Source organism: Ornithodoros turicata, chromosome 8 (assembly GCF_037126465.1).
Source record: "Ornithodoros turicata isolate Travis chromosome 8, ASM3712646v1, whole genome shotgun sequence".
NCBI classification, from domain to species: domain Eukaryota; kingdom Metazoa; phylum Arthropoda; class Arachnida; order Ixodida; family Argasidae; genus Ornithodoros; species Ornithodoros turicata.
In genome coordinates, this window is record NC_088208.1 from 8891304 (window position 1) to 8909284 (window position 17981).

The window sequence follows — 17981 nt, forward strand, 5'->3', positions numbered from 1 at the left end:
AATTCCGTCAATGTCGTTGTGCCACGCATACCGTCTCTCGCACTGCACCTCATCCACGTCGGCAGAATTTGTGGGATTTGTTTTGTGCTGTTGTCGACAGGTGTCGCGATAGATAGATGGCGCGTGCCGCTTGCGGGTAGATTAGGAGGCGGATACCCGAAGAACTTATTTAAGATGCGTTGGCGGCCCGGAGAGGGTCGCTCTTCTTGGGGGAAAGCCTTGGCTTGCGCAGTTTGAAGGTACGAAATAAACCCTTTGTTAATTGTTCGAACTTGTGTCTGCGTTCCTTGCGCGGGTCGGATGAACGGGCGTGGTCCCGGTGGTGGGTTAACCGGAAGGTTTCCCACAAATTGCATGCCATTTTGTTTTTCCTCAAACATATTCCGTCCGCCGTTATCAGCAGTTGCGTGATATACTGCGACTCCAAGGCAGCTCTCCAGTGTATAGCGAACATGCGTATTCGTGGATCACTTGCGCCAGTGGTTGTGGAGATACTGGAGGAACTAAGCCATCTTGACATTAGCGGGCACTTTATCTACTTCCAGTGGGTTCCTGCACACTGCGGCATCCGCGGCAATGAAGAGGCTGCAGCAGCTGCGTATAATTCCCGATCAAACGTGCGGATTCCAAAGATTACAAGAATTACTCCCCAAAGGCGACAGGCGAATCTTCCTAAATGATGTGGTGAGGCCTCTCGCACGTGCGCAATGGTCTCGTGACGTTCCATCAAGAGTTCTGATGCGTGAAGTGGACCCTGACTTTGGCTTCACCATGCCTTTCTCGTGTGCCTCGCCATTTTGCGTCGCTGATGTACAGGCTTCGTCTCGGGGTTGCATTCACCCCCGCCCTCCCCCGTCCCATTTCAAGCATCTGATAGGCCGCTCCAACTCTATGCTCTTTTCTGGCTGTGCTGTTTTGGCGGATACCAAGCATGTGCTGCTCGACTGCCATCTTTACACCTCCCAAAGAGCAGCTCTGCAGTGTCGCCTGCAATCGATCACGGCCGCACCATGCACATTGACAACAATCCTCGGCCCTTGGTCTAACTAAATCGTCCATCGCCAAGCTCTTACTTCAAGATTTTTCTCCGTGACACTGACCTCCTCTCTACCCTATGATGTGCCTGCGTACCATGTGCTGTGTGTGTGTGTGTGTTTTTTTTGTGTGCTGAGGTTTTGCCTACCGTTCTGATGTCTTACTGACTCCACAGATTATCAACCCCTATTTAGCATCGTTCATCACCTCATCATCAGGAAATATCTCATCCTGCCGAATGTGCCTTGGGGTCGTGGGCCGCACCACCTTATGTGGCGAAATTTCCCATTCATTATCAATAAATTTGTTGTTGTTGATGCACAGATAAGCTTTCCCACCGAGGCGCATAGTAGCCATCTGACCACCACGCTACCGTTTTCTTTCTCCTCCTTATACACTGAAAAAAATTTCTGTAAAATAACAGAGAAAAAACAGAGAAATTCCCTGTAAATGGGTACAGACTCTTCTGTATAATCATTTTACAGAGCATACTCTGTTTAAGAACTGCAGCGAGCACGATCGACGTTTGTCAGCCATATTGCAATCAGCGCAGCGAAAATGCGATCGAATCAAACCACCTTTTTTCTCCCGCTTGGATACGAGCGAGAGATCCGAGGGATCGTCGTCTGTTGACCGTGCTCTCACAAACGTGTGCTCACGAACTGCGGTTTCGAAAGTTGGCGGTTGGCGCTCTGCTACGTAGTTGCATCTTTGTATCTTCGTCTCAGCTTCAGGTGAGCAGATTTCTTGTTTAAATTAGGTTGAATCCCATTGTCATGGTCTGTAGCAAGTGCATAGTGCTAGATTTTTGATACCGGAACAGAAGTTCCACTAAGAGTGTGCGGAGACAACTACTGTGTGTTTGTCGTGTCGTACGAACGGAAACTGTTTAGGCCTAACTTCACCAATGCCTGTCATTTATACTTGCCGCGTAGTGAAGTCATGTGGTTGAGAATAAAACGACACGGTGATATGCTCAAACTGACTGCATCGGGGTGCATATCAATTCCTGACGCGAGTATGCTTGAATGTGTACGTTATTGCGCGTGTTCATGAAGGCTAGTTGCTGTAACAGCAGTGGGATGGTTGTGCGTGCATCTGACCGCGCAGTCAGAGCTGTTGAGCCAAGAAAATGTGGTGCGGTGCATTTTGTCGTTCGACCCAATCGGTGTCTCGTTCCTTATTAGATAACAGTACCGACAAGAACGAACAAGCGAACCGCTCCTCTTCAACGTGATATTCGTTGTCGGCGTCAGCTTACACAACTGATGGCTCACAAGAGCTTGGCGTGAATGAGAACTAGGAAGTTATGATGTTCACATTTCCTGTGCGGTGTTAGCAAACTGTTGGATGCGTGAGTGTTGTATTACAAGCGTCTTGAGTAGAATATCTGTGTTCTCCTCAGGCACAATGAAGAAAAACGTACAAGCGCAAGAAATGGGCCGCTCCACGCCGCTAGCCTATGTGGAACACCAGGGCAACCATATGAATATTAACAGCTATTTATTTCCTTGCTACCATCCTGAGTGAAAGGTGACATTCGAGACGTTTCATGCACCTTCAGACCACTGCCAGAGAAAACACCGTCAAAAAAGAAAGTGTCAGTCAGTGAATGTGAGTAGTGCATCGATGTGCTTTGAAGAAAGGAAGTGCAAATGCTGTGTGTAATAATTGTAATTGATTAATTGATACTCTATAGGCTGGCAATTTTTCTTTGAATTATCAGGCACTCTTTTATGTGCACATTCAAGGCAGTAACACTAATAAGTGTGAATTGAGCAAAAGTGATGTTTTTGTTAAGCACCTTTCAGCTTTTTCAATTATGGACAACATAGCCGATAAAAAAATAGTTTTAATTCATTGGAGCTGTGACACGTCAAACATCACACTAATTGTTGTAGATGCCGCTTGAACCTGATCATATAGCACTGCAAATGAGGAACCTTATGCAGGGAGCTAATAAGCAGCCGTGGCATTCTTCCTGACAGCTGACCAGCGGATTATGATTACCTACCTTCTTGATGTGTTTTGTATGTTTTCATACATGTCAAGCTGTTTCTTTTGGAACAGAGTGTGACTCGCCTAGTAATGGGCAGCAATTAAACTACTTGTACTTCAGCTACTAATTAAACTACTTTTCTTGTATTTGATTGGTAGGTACTCTTACTCTGCAAAGGGTAGTTCAAACTCGAGCGTAGCTAATCACTATTATTTTAACAGCAGAAATTTGTTTGCGTTTTCAAGACCTGTGGGAGACTAACATAGGGTTGATTGCTTTGTGCAATCATGCCATCATTCTGTCAAGTGTCCTAAGAGTACCTCTGCACACTGCAGATATTTCCTGGGCATCAAACCGTCTACGAAATACATCAGGTCGAAGAGGAGCCATGTGAGTGGATCAGCAGCAAGGGCGCTCTCTTTGTTCATAAAACTAAAAGACTTCAAAGCAATGAAGTTGGTTCTTACCTTGATCGTACTTGTTGTGCTCACCATCGTGAACGGGTGCAGGAAAACACAGAAATGTAGCGACGAATTTATGAGCAACACATTCAGTGCAGGTAACTGATGGCAACACAAGACATTTCCTGCTGCTGTGAGCTGGCAGTGAGAAGATACTAAGTACCTGTCTTAAAAATTATCATAAAAAAGGTAGAGGAGTCATGGTTGTTGTTGTGAGCTGTTCTGAGTATTCTGTCATTGGTCTGTCTGAGCTTTCCATTGCACTCGTTCGCCATGCTGATAAGCTGCATGCACTATATTGTACGACCCTTTTTGTGATATGCAGGATGGCATAGCAACATGTTATATAAACATTAATGTGATTGTTACGTATTTTAAAAGATAAGGGATTGCATGAGGTAGCAAGAACGGTCTCAGCAGAAACGGGAAGAATCTGCTGCAGCTACATACAGGATGACCCAGTACTTACGTTAAATATTTGTAACGAAGGCATGCGGCCAACAGTATTTCGCTCCATTATGTTTCCTCGACCTCATGTATGTGGGCTTCATTTCTTATGAGATTTATCATGACCAACTTTGAGCAAGCAGCTCAGTATGTTACCCAGTCAAGGCCACTTAAGGCCCTGTGCCATGGCTCGAACGAGAAATCCTGATGAAATTACTCGACTTGACTCAGGCATATCGATCATCACAAGCTAGGCAGATAAAAAAAAAAGACTGAAAAACTACACGTTCCCCGTCTCACCTACTTAGCATCCTTTTGCTCCCCATGCGACAAGAGGAGGTTCGCAAGCTGAGCCAAAGCAACTGCAGGAGCAGAGAACAACAAAAAATGTAAAGGAGAGAGGGTAAGATTGGGGGTGTAATTGGCGACAGATATATTTGATGCAGATCAGCATGCAGTAGCCCTCTTATCTGTGATGCTGCCCTGCAAAGTTTTTTATAACCACTTTCCCCCTAGGTTTGAGCAGAGTTACTCACAACCCCTCTCTAAGCACGGATGGAGTGAAGGCATGCTGAATTCCCTATGCGCGGAACTGTATAGGTGCCACAAGGCATCATTTTCTGGGTCTTTGTCACTGTACTTGGTTCATGAATTACGATCAGACTCGTGACAAAATGGAGTAATGTCTAGATGGGCTTCTCTTTGGTGCCATGCAAATGTAGTCTTAACTAGGGAAATTTTGTTTTTGATAAATTGTGTGATGATAAACTTCAGAACAAATTAATCCTTCTGAAACATCACAAGGTGACAAAACAAAATGCGATCAAATACGAATGACTGCATGTCTACCTAGCGACTTTTCTTGTTGTTTTCTGATATGGGTGCCTGTCATCTTATAGTGTTGCAGCTTTTTGTTCATGTTTATGCCGTGGTCATTTTACAATATCTTGCCTTATCTTTTAGGATGCGTAACAGTATGAAAAATGAGGCTTCTGCATTGCCTTTGTGGTTTTGTTTTCGGTACAAAACATTATCTTATTTGTAATGTGCCTCAGAAAGTATGCTCGTTCATTCAAGCTAACTTTATTTACCTATTTAATGATATGTCATATTTGTGTGAATGTGTAAAATGCTACATAAACTTTATCTTTCCCAGCAGGAAACTGTTTTGACATTTTGTTCGTTGTCAATATCACACAATTTGTTTACTTATTGTGTACCTGAAAGAGCACGGCCCAGTTCTGCTGCATCTGCTTATTTAATTTTAGACAAATTTGTGAATGCACCAAACGAGCATAGAACAGTACTTGTCAGCTTTCTAGAGCAGAAAACTGTTGGAACAGCTAAAGTTGTACTGTGTTTTCACTCTTCCACTCAGAACAGTTCTTTGATCCATAATGGGCCAGAGCAAGAACGCTAGTTCATTAACAAATTTCATTGATTTAATGGTACAGGTTATACGCCATTCTGTGTAACATTGCCTTATTTTGTGTTCACTTTTCTAAAATGGTTTGCACACGCGTCAAAGTCATCTACTTTATTGTGCTAGAAAATATGTCAAACGTAATAACTCCTTGTTGATACAGTGGTTTCAGTCCCCTAAATTGTCATTATGATTGCCTATTCAGTGTCATTGTGCTACAATTGTACTTACCGGGCCACAACTGTGACCAAGTGAGCTTTACTGTTCCCTGTCGGCACAGAGATACTACAATAAACTCTGTATTTTGTCTTTTCTGTCACAGGTGCATGACTGTATCAGCTTACAAGCACGGGAATTTCTCCAAATTTAAAAACTGAGCAGAAAGTTGTTTTCGTAGTTGTTGCCCATGCCGAATTTTCATGCCCAGGCCTGGTCCAAGACTACTTTCTTTGAGTTATCTGCCCGAGCGATGACCGCTCTGTGAATGCGCAGCCCGTCATAAGGTAGACTTTCTTCAGGACTTACTCGCCCGGGCTGCGCCCGAACGCTTTATGCATGTCCCGTACCCGACCAACACCCACAAAACCCATGGCATTCCCAATGTGAACTCTACTTAGGCAAAGCGTTCTAACGTGCTCATTGTTCCGGGGCAAAATGTATCCTCACTTAATAGCATGTCTCAAAGAAAATAGTCTTGGACTATGTGTAATCTCACAGCTCGATTTTATGCACAGCATATCACATGTTTTGCATCAAAGCATGCTACAATGCTGGATCGGTGGCTTGGATGTTTTGGTGTACGGCATCCCAGGCATGCAGCAATGGCGAAGGGCAAAAACGGTCTCTCGTGATCCTTACAACTTCCACTCCTCAGGTTCTCCATTGGCTATATGAACCTTCACCGAGAACTTCCGCGTGGCCACAATACTTACAGAGCTTTCCGGTTCTGGCTGGTGAAACTTCTGTATTAAATACCCATGGAGGTTGCTTTTTTTTCACATACATGTATACAGGTACATTGCGATATGTGTACATGTATATGAAGAAAGAAAACAATCAATACTCCATGGGCACTTAATACGGGGGTTTCACCAGAAATGGGAAGCCCTGTAAGTCTGTCCACGCGGAAACGCTCTGTTATAAATAAGGTACGGATATTCTGTACTTTTACCAAGTTTTCTGTAATCTGCACAGTGCTTTTGTAAATGCACTGAACAGAAATTCTGTAAAATACAGCAGATTGCTCTGTAATCAAAAAGTACAGATATTCTGTACTTTTACTAAGTTTTCTGTAATTTTCACAAGGTTTCTGTAAATACTATGAACAGACATTCTGTAAAATAAACAGATTGCTCTGTGCGTTTTTTTTTTCAGAGCTTTTTCTGTAAAAAGAGCCCGATATTTTTTTCAGTGTATTCAAGATGCTTGCTCTAGCAGGCCATGGTCCTTCCATTGCAGCGGGCAGGAAATGGCAACGCTCAAGCACCTAAACGTACGTGGTGCAATGTCATGCGGACCTAACCCAGTGTTAAAGGTAGCAGCTCCAAAAGTCATATCTAGCGGGGACGGCTCCACAATGCAGTAGGTCTGACCTCAGTTTGCCGAACCTTACAACGAATCTCCAAGAAGGTTAATCAAAAATAGGGAACACGTGGAGGGCAGAGCCGCTTTGTCAGATAACGACCTCGGTGCCCTCCTTTCGGGCTATATGCCCGGTCCTCGTAGAATGTGCCGTGATATTTGGCAGCTTTTTCGAAGGCAGGCAGAGTGGAGCCTTGATGATAGATCGAAGTCCAGTTGTCGCGAACCTGAGCTCGGAAAGTAGCGGTAGCGCTAGCGCTCAAAGATTGCGCTGCCGCAAATTTGTAACGGAAGTAATTATTTCGTTACCAATTTTAAAAAGTAGCGCGATCTCTACTCCGCTACCGAAAAAAGCACAGACACGGTAGACGCCGCTACTATAGTAACGGCGCTACGTAAAACACTGCAAGCCTGTTTGTGTCTGGATGTGTTCAGCGATCTATACATGCAAGTCATGTATTGTATAGTGGTCTACGCGACTTTAGCACTATGCAGTAAGTTCAATCAATCAACTTACCTTTGACTTGGCAATCTAACGTGTTTCCATTATTAACTGAGCACATCTGTCGCCTGCGAGAGAAAAATATGTGTACTAAGTAAGTATAACGGCCTAAGAGCGTCAACTGATTCCATCTAGGGTTCCGGGTTCGAGCCCTGCTGAGTACACCAGCAAATCTGCGGTTAGAATTGGTTGGATACGTCGTCCTTCGCTAGGGATGCAGAATACTACGAAGTTGGCAAAATGTACCCTGGTGGTGATCTTAACTCCCTCAGCGTGTCACGAATTATTGATGCGTCAGCATTAGAAGCCCATGTCAAAGAGAAGCTGGCGTCGTAACGGAGTGACCATGCACGTCACGTGACGGAGAATAGCGGATCAGGCTGCGCTCCGCAAACTGATTCGCTGTTCTCCATCACGTGGAAGCGCGGAGCGGCGGCAGCTTGAAGCTTGAGCCGTCCCTCGGCACTAAAGTCAAACGCGCCGCTCCAAATACCCCCTATTGGCTGCGTCATAGATGTGTTAATGTTGAAATGCTCATTGGTCTCCGAGAACGACGTCAGTCTTACTTCGCGCTGATTGGGCGAGGGTCATTTGATTTAGGAGCGATGAGCCGAACGGCCAACGGAGGAAAAACGAGAAAGGTTGGAGCGTTGGAGAAGTTTGAAGTCACGCGTCGCTCTCGGACTCTGACCGTTGTGCTCGCAGACGCCAGCGGACAGTCTCGATGGTTTTGAATGCTTTCGATTTGAATGAAACGGCTAATGTGAACACGGAAATGCCTGATCCAGCTGATCATCGCAACACTGGAAAGACGGACATGACATGAAACCCCTGCACCCCCACAGGCCGTAGAAATCGTGAGGAAGTCGGCACTCCACCTTCCAATATCCCGCAGGTAGAACGGTAAAACAACTTTGGTTACTTGTTGTTGAAGGAAGCAATGCAGGTTTATAGTGTAAAGTGTATTACAACAAATAAAACTCACTCTTGAACGTTAGGGGCGTTTCAGAGTGCGGTACTGTTGTACTGTCCCGTAACTTGTGCATTTCGGATATGCCGCTAATTAATTTATATGTGCTGAATAGTGCTGCACCTAGTTGGCCCAGACGTCGCAGCTATTCATTTGACTGTCTACGAACATTCATCTACGAGCATTTGCGACACGTGTGCCTTGGCGTTCAAATAGCAAATCAGCATGGATTCATGATTTGAAAACCCGAGACGAGGTAGAGGACGATAACAGACAAACACAAACACGGCCTCAAACTCAGCATGGATTCCTTATTCATAAATAGTAGAGTAATTGTCGTCGAGGGTTATGCTTGATCAATAAAGTATTCTAGTTTTTTAATGCTCCCCCAGCAATCGCTGACAGCGACAGACCTGGCTCGTCCTGTACATATTGAACGTTCGGATTGCTATAACTTTGAAATACTCTTCAGTAAAAGGAAGACGAAGCGAATCTGGAAAGGGGGGTGGAGGGCGAGAGCAGAGGAGAGAGCAGCGCAGACGACAAACCCCAGGAGAGAAAGGGGAGAAGGTTAGGAAAGGAGGTCCATCTGCGCAGGCGCAGTTCATCCAAGATGTTTTCCGCGATGGCCACTCCTGAGTGTTGTGAGTGGCTACTGGGGATCTCGTGGTTTGGGCGACCGCCATTTTCCCTGGACCATTGCATCTATGGGAAGTTCCGGCGGCTGCTTTAGCCGTCGTCAGTTGCGTCTCGTCTCTGGAAACGTTCAGACATGTCTCGTACGTTCTCCGAGAGTTTCGCGAGCGGCTGATACCAAGGGGATGAAACTCGCGAGTTCACTTGCGGACTAAAGTGAGGCGCTGCGAGCCTTTCGCGTCATCAAACGTCATGAAACGTCAAAATTTTTACGTCGAAGCGCGAGTTCTCTACCGAGAGCATCCCATTGGCTCCTGCGGCCGCTCCCGTGGTATGCGAGCGCTCATTGGTCGGTTTGAAATTTTAACCTTTTCGTGGCGCGCGTAAGCCGGCACCGCCTTGTCTGGGGTGCCGGAGAAGCTCGCCGTACAGTTTCGAAATATGGTGCAGCGGGGACGCACGCAAAGCATCTTTGCCGGTACCACTTTGGATGGTTTTTAGTGCCCGTCGATACCCACTCTGCAAAACTCGAATCCTCTTGGATACTCCTGCAAGTAAATTCAGTGATAGATAAGTGGTCGGCAGGTCAGCTTAGCTTGCTTGGCGCGACAACGATACAAGAAGGATCAATACTGTGTTTTTCCACTCGATGGCAGGTAAGTCAGTTCCTATTCCATTCTGCCGCTATGCTATAGCGTAGCACAGCATAGCACCGCACCTCTGGCGTATACGCAACATTTCGGCCGGTAGAATTTTTAGTTTTCACGTTTTCTGATCCTCGTTCTGGGCTTTCTTGCTCAGGTATCAACTAGGTACTGCTCAACTCATATCTGCTTCAGAAAAGCATCTGCATGGACGCAAAAGAATGGATATGCCACTCTGAGTGGTTGGAACATCATCTTTCGGCTTAGCAGCTGCACAGGTTCCTTTGTGACGGGTCAGCCTTGACATGTGCCACTACACAAGCAGCAAAGGGATATGGACATGTTTTCTGTCAAGCTGGATTTGTGAATGTGTGTGCCTGTGCAGTGAATTTACTGGTCTACTGTGAAATCTTCCACATGAGACATATCAGCTAACAGTGAATGCGAAGTTGCTTTGGCATATTACTCGAACTTCAGAAACAATGTTCATGTGAAGTTTGTGTTTGGCGCAGATACAGAAGACTGCATATGTGTGATTTGGAAATACCAATCCCGAAAAATAAAGCACCTTGTGCAACAGAAAGAGCCAACGCTTCCGCGTTTTATTTATTTCACTGGATGCGAACGAAAATCCAGAACCGCCAAAGCGGGGGAGAGAACAGAGGGGAAAGGGAAAAAGAACCCGTCGGCAGCGTCGCTTTACGTCACCGGTCACCCGGGGAGACAAAATAAAACAAAGCAAAAACCTACTCAACCGAGGCCCAACGATTGGCCCGACGTCAGAGGTCACGTGAGTTTTTCCCGACAATAGAAATATACTACACGTTCATTCCCCTGCTGATATTGTGTATCATATGTGTCATGTCTGCATTGTGGTGTGCTGTGTGTGGTGTGTCGTGGCCTACCAGTGGTGTTACCCATCCTTTTTTTTTTAACCATGCATTGTGTGTGCAGACCACATACCGATATATCCTAACTGCAAAGTCGCCTTGTATGTCTATCGTACAGACACGCTTCTCAAGATAGAACCGTAGCGCAGCCGTACGCCGCGCGATAATGCTATACTGAGTTGAGTGTCACAAATCTGACATGCGAACAAAATGGCTGTGAGCTCAGCAAATGTAGGGCATATCCCAGCCGGGCAAGTAAGATACCCAATAGAACTTTTTGTGAGGGAAATTCAACGTATTAGAGAGCCGAAATTTTCAGTCCGGGTTAACAGGAAACTTTGGCCCCCAGCTAAAAGTACGCCAAAGGAAACATGCTGCACGTGCTAATGATCCTTCTTCATAGAGTAGACGCGTACAATTTATGAAGTAACGAATACCTCACCTGTCGTCAACTTGCCAGAAAAGCTGTATCAAATTTGTTGCAGACGGGATGCCAGCATGCGCATGCCATTAAGAACATATTAGTTGAGCATTGCGAGTTGGTACAAATCGATCTCAATAGCTGACCTGTGTAAAAGTTTTCTCACCGTGTGTACTCTCATAAGCAAGGCTTCGAAATGAATTTACACGTTCAGTTCGAGTATAAAGGTTCCTGTTCGGGAATGTAATTTGTCCGGGTTGAAGTTAGTAATACCCGACAACGATAACATTGCCGTGAGTTTGAGGGAAAAGGAAACACGGAAAAAACGAGCGTTGGTGGGCCGGGTCCAGGGACCAAACAGTTTTGATGAACCCGTCATGACAACTTCATGGGAGGTATGTGTTCATATTGACAAGCGCCTACACGGCATCACTTCTGCAGCAGGTTCCATATCGTTTTTTTTAAAGAGCTATTTCTAGCAATACCAATATTTGTTACATTAAAATGTTGTCAAACTCGCCTTACTAAGTTACGCACGTAGTGTGTGAAGAACTACTTTAAAGGGTCTCTGACCAGAACCTGGTCAATGTCTCTGTTTGTATGGATAACGAACCTACATGGTGCCTGCAAGTTACAACTGAAACGTTTCGTCTCTGCGGAGCCGCCAACTATTCCAAACAAGGAGCCGAAAAGCGGTTTCGAATTCTGCCCGTGCAACTCGTGCGATCAGCGCAAAACTCTACCTATTATGCAGTGGTTTTCCCATGTGTATGACGTCAAACGCCCGCGACCTTTATTGGTGGAAAGTCCACACCGGAAGTTCGGCTGGTTTCCGCAACTTCCGTATTGCTGGGTGATTTTTCAATATGGACGCGGAAGCACAGCGGAGTCAAGTCAGCTTTTCAGCTACCTTTCAGCAGCTGAGAGGCACATGCTACGTGCAGCAGAGTTTGCAGGCCTTGCTTTTGAAATGTTGAGCCGCGAATCGACTTCAGCATGAAGAGGAAGTTCCAACGACAGACTGTTAGATGAGCTTTCAGCATCCATCACGATGAAGCACATGAACAGTTTGTGTAAATTTCATGTTTGACGGCGCCGTGTAAAGGGGCCGGAGTAGTTCATGTATAATAATGCCGAAAGAAGTCGAGTGCTTATGTTGCAAGGAGCTGCACTTAAAGTAGCATAACTTCGAGGGCAGCACGAACCTAGCGCTCATATTCACAAGTAAGAAGCATACGTGTCTCATGCACAATCATGCTGGTTGGTTTCAATACAAAATAGTTTTTCTTAACTTTTCGTTATTGTTCGTCACTTATTCAGGAAGAGTGCAGCTGAATTAATACTCAGCGTCCTTCTAGCTTTAGCTTTGTTCAAAGCTTGCGTGTCTCATACAGGAAATACACTACATACCAACAGTTCGTGAGATGGGTGTTGCACAAACTTGAAAAAAAAACAACAACAACAAGAGAATCGTTATACCAGTCTGCGCAGTGAACAGGATACGCAAAGCCTTTCCCATAGTAACTACTACATGCTTTAAATACCCAAGATACTAGGTGGAGGTATCCCCGACAGGGGGTGCCCTTGCAATTTCAGCTGTAGACACATGTCGGTAATGATGTAACTATAATAATGACCCCCCTCCCCCGAACTTTTTTCAACACCCCTCCATGCTTGGGATTCTGGATAAACCACTGTGCTGACCCCTGACACAAAGCACCATCTCATCAGCCTGCTCCGCGTGGTAAGAATTACATTAAGCTCTCAATTCCACCACAGACACAAATCCAATCCTGTTCTGACGGATCCTTTTGTCCACCCATTCAGTCAATATGTCGTAAGTGTTTTTCGAACTCTTACTGTCTGATAGCACCCAAATTGTATTGTTTAAGCACCTCAAGTATTTTAATGATCGTTATGTGGAAGTAAATCAGACTGTTATGCAGGTTACCCTGTGTGTGACCTTCGGTTCCTGCTCTCAGTCCTCCAGAAGTGCTGACTACACAAGTTGACTATCTAAAACCTCAATCTTCCATTCATGATGTAAAATCCCAGTTCGCTTGCTTCCTAGCCATTTTTTCATTCTCAATCTACCTTTTGTGTGCAAAGTGCACACCCAGTTCGACTAGGATGTAGACCTTGAGGAACCAAGCTTTGTATCTCGGGCTGCTCAAATACTCAATTAGGCATGTTGTAGTCAAAGATGATGTAACATGAAATGTGGTTCATATAGTTTATTGTGGAACTCAGATAATATCGTAATAATATGTCTGCAGAGATTGCTCCAATATAGCATACGTGATGCAGTGTCATACATTATTGGGCTTCTGGGAAAAATCATGATTCACCTGATACAGACGGCAGCCCTTGTAACGGTGTCTGACACATTTTTAGCAGCTACTGTTTCAAAATATGCATTAAAAATTCTCCAACTATGAAAGTATCATGAAGTTCTTCATTTCATTTGTTGATTTCAAAGACCCTTGTAAAGGAATTTACATAAAGGGGGAGGTTTTTTTATCAAAAAAAGACAAATACCAAAATGATGTACACAAAATTCGTTCACTCACCACAAATAAATTCATTCGATCTGCAAGCGATCATAGCACTTGGAAATAAATGACGATGCATTTTGTTCTGATGCTATGTGGGCAGCAAGGTCATTCCTGTTTGACAATATCAGCTGGTGCGGAGAGTAGAGGAATTTTTTTGTTTGTGTAGGTGGAGCAAGTACTTTGTGCGGGTCATCAAGTCTTGGAAGTAACTTGTGAGGGGATTGACAGTAAGTGGGGTGGGGAGGAGTGTGACCGTAATATAACTTATGAAAGAATACCAGGCCTGATACCTTTCATCTGGTAATCAAAGGAGTAAGAAAGAGTTTGGCTTTAATGGCTGAGACGCTGGAAAAAGGATGATTATCACGAGCAACAAACCGTGCGGTTCTGTACAAATTCTACTTTGTCGATTAAGAGATGTTGGGATGGGTTCCAGATTGCAGAGACATCTTCCAGTTCTTTTGAACATGGCAGTTGGTGTACATAGAAAAGACAAATACATACAAAGCATCAAGTGCCTAAGACATGAATGATGAAAGAAGGCAGTCACTGGAAAGGTTAGCCAGTAGTTGGACTTGAACCCACATCTTCTCTATTACCGATCCAGGGCCCTTACCAATTGACTTCCAAGGGTGCAGATGTACCCTAGGAATAGGTTTATGGGCAGGAGAACATTAGTCACTGTTATTATACAGGCATAGCTCTCCGTCCAGTATGATCACCGCAGAGCAAATTTACAGGGACTCACAGGCACAAAACTTGCATAATAAATATGTAATAGCCTCAAACGGCTATTATATATAATAACTGGGACATGGAACTCCAATAGCAGATGGTCTGGCAGTACAACACAGGTAATCTTGCCATCACTATATTTTTCCCAAAATGGTGAAAATAAATCGATAGAATTACTGCAGTGAACTGCTCAATTTTTCACCTCAGATATATTTTAGCACTCTGTCTTTCATGTTTCAAAATATACATGCATCGAACCTGCAGAAGCTTGTGTGCGTAAGTAGAGTCACACATCTCATGTGCAACAGGCAGGGCTAAGTTGTATTGAGATATGTCAATTCCTTGCGCGTGCTCACCACCTGTAGATCCCTTTAAAGGGAACAAAAAACTTTTTGTTAGTAACAACTTCACGCTATATACCACATTTATAAAAGAAATTGGTCCCGTACCTGACGGACAACTGTCATGACCATTGCGAGATGTCTTCCTCTTCTGTTCCTTCCACTTCCATGAAGTCATCACCCTAACATTGTTAAAAAAAGCCATATAAATGCGATAACTGAAATATTACCACTACGAGCATACAGCAAATCACAACCACATAAATAAAATACACAACTGCACCGAGCTGTGCACATTTTCACACACACACACACAAATACATAACAGAGTGGCCTGTCGCTAATAACATTTCAACAAGTTTGCGTAACTCTGTTTTGAAACTGGACACAGGGAGGCCATTTCCAATCAGCTGAAAAAAATTGTTCGGAAGAGGAATGGTTTCTGCTGATTTCTGTAGTTGGTCCGTAGCAGTGGAACCTTGTAAGGTGGTACAGTTATGGATTTCATACCGTAATGGCAAGTGTTTGGGATGGCGCTAAAAGATCCTGAATTTGCAAGGCAATTTTGTGTAAATGTCTGATTTCCAAGTGAACACTTTGTCTACTGTATTTTGCATGTCTTGAAGGAGCTGAGGGGCTGGATTGATGGATTGTAGTGGCACTCCTGGTGGGGCTCGTTGCAACGAGGGTCCAGCACATTGCACCTGTAGACATGGTTGTCGTACACCAGGCTTTCTGTCTTTTTTTGTGCACTGCAATTTTATCGTAGTTGCCCTCTGTGGTGTTTCCCCAGATTAGACAACAATGTACAGCTTGGGGTAAACTAAGGATTTCAACTGCGTTGGTTTAGGATCCAGAGCCCTTCTTTACTATGTGCAGTATGCTGCATATTATAAGGAAAACAAATAGAAGAAAACTTGTACCTGATCCCTGCCTTGTATTTCCAACATTTGTTTCCACATCTTGTCCAAGGAAGTCATGAACTACATTGGTGCACACTTCTGTGACAATTATAATGTTACACCTAGATGCGGAATACACAGCTTCGTTTTACGTACTGTGGATGTTGCTTACTGCATTGGCATGGCTGTATTCAACAACACTCGGAATTGTACAGTAATCTTTTGATTTAGTGCGTAAACTTCAATTTTCTTTAATCCGTATTTTCCTTGTTGCGTAAATGGTCTCCTAACATCTGCATGCCACAACGTAATTCTCACAAGGAGAGTAATCACTGTATAAATTACACAGAAGACACTAACCTCGTCACGACCAGATGCAACAGTCTTGGAAGATAGATTCAAGGAAAGCACTGCTGACTGCTGTAGGCGGAGGTTCTTTGTACTCAAACTGAGGGGTCCGTCTCATAGTCTGGATTCTTCACATACGATTGGCAAAATCCGCTGCCAACCATACCTGCCGCTGCGGTTGAACGCGCAGTATCGTACGGAACTGAATGCCCGCCGAGAAATCTCGCTTTGACGACACAACCGAGGCAAATCAAATGAAGTCTGTGTACCTCGATAAATTGGTCGTTGTTCCAAAAGATATCCCGTACGAAAATTCCGGAATCAAATTGGAATCCGGTCCTGATCCCGGAAGGTTGATCCGGTTTGATTCCTAAATTGGGCAGGATCACTGATCAGCATATGATAAAATTTTTATAAAGCTTTATTCAAAATGTTATCAGATCCGGATCAAAATTGTACCGCCTCCTGACTAACCTTTGATCAAAACATGATTCAGATCACTGATCAGAAACTGATCGGCTCTCAATAAAATTTTGGCACAGATTCATCCCAAATTTGATCACATCTGAATTAGAGGTGTCGTAACCCAGATCAAACTTGTATTATCCCCTGAATAGCTTTTGATCAAAACGTGACCTATTCCTGATCATTCCGTGTACAGATCCGAGCCGATATCGGATAATAACCTGACTCAGTTCGTTTAAATCCCAGCCTCAACCCCAGGGTCATCCGTATGCCCAACGTGCGTTTCAAGAGAAGTAACAAATGTGTGAGTATATGATATGCATTTATTGAAAATCAGCAGTAAATTCATTTACATTTGTCGGAAGCAGCTTCATTCACCATTTCTCTCTAAGCTCACGGAGCCGCGTGCCTGTCGTCTTCACAAGGTGTGGCAATCCTTCTCAGACGTACGCCAGAAATCTCGCAATGTGGCACTAATATGCTTGACCCAGTGATGAGCTCAGTGACCTGCATGGACGCATGGAAACGTTTTGTAGACCAAAATTTTCGTGCCGCAATTAATGTGCACATGAATATGCCCGAATCTGACACGATGAATTGAAAATCCAGTTACAACTAACAGGTACGTGCCTCTTCCTGGGGGCCGGCGTACTTGAGTTGTCGTTTGTCAGTCGACATGTTGCACTCACCCGAGGATGATGCGTGTCGGACCGCCATTGCCAATGAAGTGGCCACCATATTCTGGAGGTCTCCATTCAACCCAGGCAATTTTTGTAGCTTCCGCACCAGTCTCCTGGCATTGCTCAGCAGACGATCTAGTTCTGTGAACATGTTTTGTATAGAAGAAACACAGGTAGAAATAAATAAAATAAGAGTACTCGTTGAGGGCAGAACAGAAACATCGCGGCGCATACTCACCTCTATATGTTTCGATTTCAACAACCTTTTTCTTAATGTGCTGACTTGCTCATGGAGTGCCGTAACTTGGTCGATCAACTTAATTTCTCCCAGCATCTGACGGGCTTGGTGGGGTTACGTAGCTCGCCTTATCGCACCTTCGCTGTTGAAATAAAAAATGGGGGGAGATGAACTTCCAGGATGATTTTCGCTTACAGTTCCAGATAGTATGTGTCTGCGAGAACTGCAATTTCCTCAGTAAAGTGCAGTGAGCTAAACAGCTAACGCAACACAATATACCAAGGCTAATGAAAACAACAAACCTGTGACGCTTGACCAGGAGGAATCCAAATACCTTGGTGAATCGGGCCAAAGCTTGACGTCCTCTTCACGTGAAGCCGGCGACAAATGGAAAATCCCGGGCGGGGTGAAACGAAAGTTTTCCAGGTCACCGCGGAGGATAGAGGCAAGGGAATTTGCTGGCCAATGGTCGCCCTTCTGTCCGTCATTGTTCACGTTCTGCCAGTGTGACTGAGGCTTCTTTTCGGAAAAGCTGTTCTTCTTGAGTAAATGGCTCCAAATGCGATTTCATATGACTTAGTATTGTCAATGTCTGATGCGACATAACGGTGTGACACGGTGTTTCATTATTATTATTGCTAAGCCAAGGAATGTAGGAATGTTTCCGAAGTCGGAACGTCACGGAGGCATTTACGTGAATCACACGCG

At 44.5% G+C, this 17981-nt stretch overlaps 1 protein-coding gene across 2 annotated transcripts in view; it reads right to left on the reverse strand.

The window, feature by feature from the left end:
• The window catches only part of LOC135365907 (venom metalloproteinase antarease TserMP_A-like), an 87061-nt gene that overhangs the window by 27535 nt on the left and 41545 nt on the right, over window positions 1-17981 (reverse strand). For both annotated transcript variants that reach the window (XM_064598575.1, XM_064598574.1), the window contains exon 10: window positions 7464-7516. In XM_064598575.1, the coding sequence (XP_064454645.1) occupies window positions 7464-7516 (53 nt within the window). The remainder of the gene's footprint in view (window positions 1-7463; window positions 7517-17981) is intronic.